This window comes from Nicotiana attenuata, chromosome 3 (assembly GCF_001879085.1).
Source record: "Nicotiana attenuata strain UT chromosome 3, NIATTr2, whole genome shotgun sequence".
NCBI lineage: Eukaryota > Viridiplantae > Streptophyta > Magnoliopsida > Solanales > Solanaceae > Nicotiana > Nicotiana attenuata.
In genome coordinates, this window is record NC_031991.1 from 28,061,814 (window position 1) to 28,070,472 (window position 8,659).

The 8,659-nt window shown below is 36.7% G+C and overlaps 1 protein-coding gene across 5 annotated transcripts in view; it reads right to left on the minus strand.

Annotated features, from left to right (window-relative positions):
- The window catches only part of LOC109223442 (non-lysosomal glucosylceramidase-like), an 8,186-nt gene continuing 798 nt past the window's right edge, over positions 1,272-8,659 (minus strand). For 4 of the 5 annotated variants that reach the window (XM_019387748.1, XM_019387750.1, XM_019387749.1 and 1 more), the window contains exons 2-20: positions 8,409-8,467; positions 7,488-7,592; positions 7,151-7,207; positions 6,965-7,035; positions 6,391-6,490; positions 6,012-6,082; positions 5,799-5,899; positions 5,612-5,718; positions 5,466-5,519; positions 5,297-5,352; positions 5,140-5,178; positions 4,892-5,036; positions 4,535-4,716; positions 4,383-4,450; positions 4,014-4,086; positions 3,858-3,919; positions 2,858-3,785; positions 2,357-2,647; positions 1,272-1,679 (exon numbers count right to left, since the gene is read on the minus strand). In XM_019387748.1, the coding sequence (XP_019243293.1) occupies positions 1,400-1,679; positions 2,357-2,647; positions 2,858-3,785; positions 3,858-3,919; positions 4,014-4,086; positions 4,383-4,450; positions 4,535-4,716; positions 4,892-5,036; positions 5,140-5,178; positions 5,297-5,352; positions 5,466-5,519; positions 5,612-5,718; positions 5,799-5,899; positions 6,012-6,082; positions 6,391-6,490; positions 6,965-7,035; positions 7,151-7,207; positions 7,488-7,592; positions 8,409-8,462 (2,844 nt within the window). In that variant the 5' untranslated portion in view covers positions 8,463-8,467 and the 3' untranslated portion in view covers positions 1,272-1,399. The remainder of the gene's footprint in view (positions 1,680-2,356; positions 2,648-2,857; positions 3,786-3,857; positions 3,920-4,013; positions 4,087-4,382; positions 4,451-4,534; positions 4,717-4,891; positions 5,037-5,139; positions 5,179-5,296; positions 5,353-5,465; positions 5,520-5,611; positions 5,719-5,798; positions 5,900-6,011; positions 6,083-6,390; positions 6,491-6,964; positions 7,036-7,150; positions 7,208-7,487; positions 7,593-8,408; positions 8,468-8,659) is intronic. The other variant, XM_019387753.1, reaches the window with a different exon arrangement.

Below are 8,659 nucleotides of genomic sequence, written 5' to 3' on the forward strand. Positions count from 1 at the left end.
TCTATAGAACTTACATTTAAGTCTTGGTGGCACATTCTTATCACATAAGACACCGGATGCGAGCCTCTATTTCATTTATCCCCCTAATACGATGGATGACATCATCGTCAATCTTCCAATTACCTTGAATTATTGACCCAAGATACTTGAAACTTTCTTTCTTGGGGATGACTTGTGTATCAAGTCTCACTTCCACGTCCACTTCATAAGTTACGTCACTGAACTTACACTCAGGTATTCTATCTTAATCCTGCTCAACCTGAAACCTTTAGACTCTAGGGTTTGTCTCCAAATCTCCAGCCTAGTGTAACATTGCCTCGCGTCTCATCAATCAGTACTATGTCATCTGCAAATAACATGCACCAAGGCACCTCCCTTTGGATGTGACACGTCAATTCATCCATCACTAAGGAAAATAAGAACATGCGAAGGCTTGATCCTTGGTGCAACCTCACCAAGACTAGAAAGTATCCTGAGTTTGCTCCTACTGTCCGTACATGGATCTTGGCTACTCGTACATGTCCTTGAGATTAATTGATTTAAAATCTTCCTATCAATTTCTTGGCTTAAAAAGTACTAATATTTGTCAGTGTAGTTGGATGATTAGGGTAAAAATGAATATGTTAGAGACTATTATATTCCTTTTGATGCATACACATCAAAATTGTGAAAGATTTTAGTCCCTTTCACTTTTCCTTCTAAAAAAATCCTTTCTTACTTCTAGCAATTAGATATTTTTTCTTTGATTTTATGACAAAGTCAAGTTTTAATTCATTTGTTCAATATTTAGATATTCAATGGAAGAAGGGGATCCTTGGCACAAAGGCAAAATTGCCGCCATGTGATTGGGTTCAAGCTATGGAAATAGCCTTTTGTAGATATGCAAGGTAAAGTTGCGTACATAAGATCCAATTTGGTCAGGCCTTTCATCGTACTCCGTACATAGCGGAAGCTTAATGCATCAGGTTGCTGCGATATTCGATTGAATAAAGTATAAATTAAGCACATAAAGGAGGAGCTGTATGAGATTAAAAATATAATGTACAATATAGGGATGAAGTTTCTTTCATTTAAATGACGATCATAATGAATATCAGCTCAAGGAAATTACTCAGAAGCACTTCAAAATTAAGGTATATGACTAAAAATTGATTTGTGTGATCGAACTTATGAAAAATGTGGATACTATTTGAATGAGAAGGGTGATAAAGTGTCGTTTCAATGAGCATTTGTTCTTTGTTTCTTCAATATTCACCCTTGGGAAAAGAAAAGAAAGATAAAAACATTGAGCATTTTATATACAGTTAACAACAGGCTCTGCTAGTTTGTTATTGAGGAATAAATTTTGAGAAAAATAAAACAAAACAATACAAAGACGTGATTGCAAATGTTTCGACAATCAAATTGATAGTTTCTTACAAAGAAACTCATGCAACAACTGAATGTAACTTTTAGAAGCTTTTTCTTCTGGTAGCTTCAGAAGGCGAGCAACCTCTTGAAATCCTGCATGCTGCTTTACATGCAAAGAATTCTCACTTGCACTGTGCTTCATCTCCTGATTGTGAAGCTTTGGCTTTGACAGAGCCCATTGCATTGCCCAAATTGCTAAGGGCCTCATGTAACACAGTGATCTATAGTGATCATATGTGTTCCATCCCTCAGGCGTTTGGAAACCAAACCTGCGCATATAAGAACCTACAGTTGATCTCTGCTAAATGGCTAAGAAGATCTACTACTTTAATTCCCGTTTCAAAACATGAAATTTCCTATCCAACTGTATAAAGGCGAGCACAGAACTAACAGAACTTCACGGTTCTTGGTAATGACTTGCTAAAACAAACTATGCATATCTAAATGGATGCAATCTTTACTAGTATCTAGTTTATCACAAACAATCACCAAGCCTACAATAGGTTTTCCCTGATTCACTAGGTGACTTGTAATCATATGATATTGGAAAAATTCTCAACAAAGAGTGGTTTCCTATTTATATTGCTATATTGCTGTTTGGTTGATTTGTCCAACAAATAGCTCCCTAGAAACCTCATCTTATCCGGACCCACTCAAGTCCCCGAACAATTCATGTCTCAGAAAATAAAAGAAGAAAATTATAGTCGCTACTCATCGAAATCAGTATTTCAAGTTGAATGACAACTCATCTTTTCAGCCTGGAAATGATAACCTCCATATGTTAGCATTCATTGCATAAACAATTTATGCATTGTAATTTCTGCGTAATTAATTAATCTATAAACCAAACAAACTTCAACATATATACAAGTGAAAGGAACACTTAAGTATATGCATATAATGGGGCAATTTTGCCCGTCTGGTAGAGGAGAAAAGAGAAACTTACCCGAAACCTTCTTCTGACCATGCTGTCGAGTGTATTCCACTTGCTGTATGAAATGCTATGTCCACCAAGCCCTCTTGTATCATATTAGCAGCAAGAGAATATGTGACTCCTGTCCATATTTCTCTTGACTGCATAGCAGACATATCAGGTTTTCCATTTGGTTGCATCCCGTTTACAGCCCCTCGAATCCCTCCTTTGTGCTTTAACACATTGAAATCATAGATTTTCTTGAGAGCAGTTCTTATCTTCTCTTCGTCAGCAATAGGTGAAAGACCACTCGCTCTCGCATACCTATGAGATAGCATACTAATGAGCAACAGGTTCTATGGTAAAGTACCAAGTTGTCACGGGTCTATCAACCATATGAAACTTCAAAGAACATGAAAAACGCAATATATTCATAGGTGGTGAATTTCAAGTTCTTTTCTCTAAGTTTAGAAAAAATTCGTCAGTTCAGAGCCTTTAGTTCCTCTTGCCCTGTAAGATGAAGAAATAACTCACCATTGACCAGCCAACTGATCAGCGTGAATTGAAGAACTTGATCTGCGACCACTATTGTCATAATTAAAGTAAGAACCATTCCATAACTTGTCATATACGGATTTTGCCTTCTGAAACTTTGCCCAAAGGTAATCAGCAGCTTCAGCATCACCAACCTCACGAGCCATTGCCGAGGCAGCTTGCAGAGCTGCTACCCAGAGCCCACCACAATATGTGCTCACTCCACTAACAGTCCATGCATCGTACGTTTGATCAGGAAACCCTTCATTTTCAATCATGCCATCCCCATCCTTATCAAACTGATCCATATATGCTATAGCTATGTATACTGATGGCCAAACAGCTTTTCCAAAATTTTTATCACCAGTAGCAACAAAATCCCTATAAACTTGAAGGACAAATTTCGAATTTAAGTCCTTCCATCTGTCTGAGTTGAAGAAATTGTATGAATTTACTTCAAACCATGGATCATTAAGTCCAATATCATGAGGGACGGCTCCAAGCACTTTTCTGGAGGCCCATGTTCCATCACTCATAATATTCATTTTAGATGGATCATGCATCATTACCGCCATTGCACAGTCTCTTTGGATGCTCAGCTCAAGTTTTGGGAAGAGCATTAATAGTGCATATGACGCATAAAAATGAACATCATAGGTATTAAACATGTGATATTCAATCCCTTCAAGATAAAGAAACTGGCCAATGTTCTCCTCTCCATCTTGAAGTAGATAAGTACCAAAAGCAGAGTTTGATGCCACCGGAGTCTGAAGTTCGTTAACAGTAGATTTCATCCTAGCAAGTAATCCCATATAGGTCTCATTTTTTCCATCCAATTTTAAAGTTTTCTCAGAATCCGATTTGGCTTTATCGAGGGAAAACTTTTTCTCCCGAATGGTTCCAAAGTTTTGCATGGGTAAGGATCCATCTGTGACATTAAAATATAGCTTTAATTAGACACAGTAACACAGAATGCTAACAGAATTTTCTTTCTGTTTACCTGTCCAAATCGTGCCCCCTGCATTAAGATAATAGAGCTCGTTGAAAAGAGTGACGCGGTACCTGATGCAAATGGTTGACACTTCAGAAGTTTATTTAGAAACTGCAATGACATGTATATATTCTGAGGAAAAAGCACTTAAAATCTATATTTCACCATTCTGGCAGGCTTGTGTCTTCAAGTATTGGTTTCTGCCACGCTTCAATCTCACGCTCCCAATTGTTATGTTCTAATTTAAAGTTAATTAGACAAAAAAAGAAATTAGAATGCTTATATAACACATGTTCACATCCATCCATTCACAGAAAGCCTGTTTGTTCATAACAAAATCATTGGAGATCATGAGTCATTAGGTGTCATGTGTGTCAAATTGAGCAAAATTTGCTGTTTAATGATACTTTTGTAATGAATTTTTTTTGTTGAAGCCATTCTCCCTTTTGTTGTGCAGCTCCAAAACATAAATAATACACTAATACTGGAAATGCCATAATATGTACATTACAATTCCATGATTGATATAATTACCTAGAATAGCGTCATGGGCAATAATAGCTGAACCATCACCTTGAACACCATAGAATTTTGTATATCGTCTGAGACAATGTTTAACATCCAAACATATTTAGCTATGAACAATTTTAATCATAAGACTCTAGATACAAGAACTGATTTATGACCTGTGGTAAGTCTTGCCACTGGGAAATCTTATTTCTGGGCAGTCCCAGGCAAGTGAAAAAGTAACTGTCCGAACAGCACCAGGTGGAATTTTAACAGATGCTGCTAAGGAAGCTCCAATAGATGACCCCTTTTCCGATGTTATCAAGGTCTGAGAATCCGTAAGATGGTCAAATGAACCGTGCTGTTATAAAGAAAAATTGAAAAGGAATTAGGAGTCCAGAACAGACATAATGTTAATGCTCATATTCACATAATCATTTGAATAAACAAAAAGGTTGAGCTATAAAGTAATGATATAAAAATTAATAACATGCGTAGCTGTTGTTTATATGCAAGAACCAGGAAAACAAACTAACCTCCTTGATTTCCCTCCACATGTCCCTTGCTGTCATAACCTCAGACTCTCCAGATATCAAAAAGCATGGACACTCTGAGACACAGACATCGGCAGTTTCTTGAGCTGCAATGGCAAAGGTTACCGGAGGGAGTCCATCTGAAGTGCTGAACGGAACAATGCAGTTGTATTGTAATAAGACTATCAAGCACATGGGGAAAAGAAAAGGATTGCAGCTATAGAATAGAGGACAGTTTACACAAAACATACTTGTGATGGAGGAGGATGCCATGGACACTGTCTTCCATCCTACAGAGGCCAATGCATATTGATCAGAATGGATCATCCAATACAATTAGCAATGAAACCAAACTGATTCCATTAGAAGCTTAATATTAATTGAAGATGAAGTAGGAAATATTCTTACAAAATCTTCTTATTAACATGTCCGCCAGAGAATTCTGAGATTCCACCCACCGAATTCTGAAGATAAGATAGTAAACATGCTGAAATAAGTTGCATAGAAAATTCATGATAAGCATTCATTTGAAACAGTAAGGAATGCTTCTACTAGAAAGAAAAATGTGTCGACATACAGCCCATGTGAAAAGTAAGGCCACATCAGCATCAGTCTTCCCTGAGTTAGAAAGCTGCAGAAATTTTCTTGAATAAGATTTAACATATAAAAATGTTAAGACTGGTCAAGCTATTTGTAAAACGTCTTCTACATCCTTTAAAATACCGTAAATGTGAATACAGTGACCGGCAAGCTGCTATCCTTATAATTATGTGGAATAAATGGTGAAAGCTGACGACAAACAATGCTGAGTTCGGGATCTGGAACACCTGCTTGATGAATGATTTATTTATTAGTTTGAATTAGATAAGAGATTCAGACTTTATACTTATAATTTATTTGTACATGATACCATCATAGACAGTCCATGCTCTTGGATACAAAGCGTGATATGTGCATTTCTCCCCGTCTAGCTTCCATTTCCATGATTCAATACCCAATCCTGTGTTCGTTCTGTATGACTAGCTGATTCAGTATCATTTTATAATGTTTCTATAGCACTAGGCTCCTACTAGAGCATTTGTATGTCTTTAGATGTCTCACATCAGTTAAGCTGGTCACTTACTTGAGCTCTTCTGGACCTCTAGAGCATAGTACTGTTGAAAGCTTTTCTCCGTTAGGGCGAGAAATGAATACCTGTCAAAGGAAAATTACAAATCTATTAAATGTATTCCCATAAGGAAGGCCCTTACTCTGCATATCTTCATTCCTTTAGAGTTGCCTACATATCAACAACTATTTTTACATGAATTAATAAGATGTTAAGAAATCATAAACCTCTTTGGAGTTTGCCACCTTAATCAACTTTCAAGATAAATGGTTATGTATTTATAACATTGAAGCAGCATGGTAAAAAGGTTCTGTTGCCAGCTAATGTGGTATCAGAAAGAAAAGTTAGAGTTATATCTTTGATTAAAAGCAGTAGTATTAAATGAATTACTTACTGAAAACTGGTTTGCAAGAATAGGTGTATCTTCACATTTTCTGGGGAATAATTGAAAGCGTTGAAATTCACCTCTCAAACTTCTTCCAATACTTCCTGCACTGCAGATTGATGTTTCTATTACAAAGGTCATACACACTTGCAAGACTCAATGGAAAAATATCTAAGGGCTTCAACAGAGTTCCCATTGTACCCTTCATGAGATGATTTATAGCCACAAAAATATCTAAGGGCTTGTTTTAGACAACAAGTTTACAAAGTCTTCATTTCTTTCTTAAACTCCGTGTCAAGTCAAATGGTGCCACATAAATTGGGACGGAGAGAGTACTATTTGCACTTTCAATAGATTGTTAGTAGTCAAGAACCTTAATACATGGTGAAATAATTTCCTGTTAAACTGAAACACCGTCGACTGACCTTTACTGGAATGAATGTTATCGTTCATCATTTAGCACACTTTATTTCACAGTTCATTTATTTTTCTATTAGATTATTTCTGCTCTTAAGCTACAAAATCATTTTCGTCCGCTCCCCATACTTTACATTAGACTGATACAAACTATATGAGAACTCACCCAATACCACCTAATGGAACGCCATGATAACATGAGAGAAGACGCTTGTTGTACGGATCCATGATTGATGGCTGAAAACATAAATTAGAGGACAATGGTGGTAAAGGGCAGAAGATAAGTACACCATTCATATGGTCTGCCACGTTATGAAACTTTAGAACGTGGGTAACGGGTATTACACATTACCGTTCCTTTTGCAGCTTCTTCATTTATATGCCTCCACAACCTCAGACCAAGTGGAAGCTATCCACAAAAAACAAAACGATAATTACATTACTTCAAAAGAAAGATAAAAAAGATTTGTCTTAGGTAGATATGCAACAAATTACCTACTAAGAGTAGCACAAATATATGCAGATGAAGACTGGCTAAGAACAAAATCTGTCAAGATTTCTGATGCTGCTGAGGTAACCAATATTTAAAGCATAAAAAGAACTAATTATGGCCAAAATGCAAGTGTGTTTCTGAGTGTATACTTAAGCATGTTCCCAGTAGAACAGAGATCGGACATATGAAAGCTTACGAGGTGTAAAATTTCTCGAATGCTAGGAGCAAAATGTGTAGGGGTACTTCCTGAACAATTTAGCTCCCGCTGCCATGTGAGTAAAGGAGGTTTTCCAGGATCAACCTATATGCAAAAGGATGAGACATGATACATTTATATAACAACAGTTGCATTCTCTTATACGAAAAAGCTATACAAATTAAAAGAAAGTTCCCGATATCAAGGGCTTCACATACAGTAGCATAATGTTTCAACGATAACAAAGGAACCAAGAATCATAAGAAAGGACCAAAGGCATCATGAAGGTTAAGACACTACTCGTCTTTCCTTCTCTTTTTGTTTTAATTGTTATTATCATTAAATTTCTTTCATTTCTTTGGGTTTTGAGAGGTTGGAGGGGGCCTTGCAAAAGCGGAACCAAGAAGATGCCCAGAGAACCCTCCAGCAGATGCAAAGCAGACAAATAAATTTACACATGCTAACCTTTTCAAAAATCCAAAATGTCACTTCAGATTTTTGTCATAAAAATACTGAACTACAAGAAATTGATTCATCAAAGTATATACTCATTCGAATGGTCTACTGAAGCATCTTTAATACTAGTAGTGCAGTAGTATAACAACTTGTGTAAAAATTTGTACCACCATGATAAAAGCTTTCGACTATGTTGCTCGGACTCTCCGGAAATGTTGACGGGTGCGTGTCGGATCCTCCAAAAATAGTGTATTTTTGGAGGATCCGACAAGGGTGCGGCATCATTTTGGAGAGTCCGCGCAACATAGGCTTTCGAAGATCTCAATGTTTTTAGCCAAGATTGATAATTAGGGGATTGTGCAGATCTTATTCCATCATACACAATTTCCTAAAGAAGGAAATTCATTTGATCAAACAAAGAACTTTTCTGCCAAATGGTTGCATAATTTCAGCAAAGAGTTTCACCTTCTGCAACAATGAATCACGTCGTTCTTCCTCATCAACTCCATTTTCCAACATCTTGCCTAAGAAATAACAGAGAAACAACTTAGCTATAACATTCTAGAAAAGAAATAAAGGGCTGTCATCCACCATTCAGCTTGCTTTTCGTCTCTTATCTACAAGTAGTACAAGAGGATAAGACACTTACACACAAAAAGGAATCAAATTTAACTTGAAAAGAGATAACACCCCCAAGAGATTTTTTTTTTTTTTGG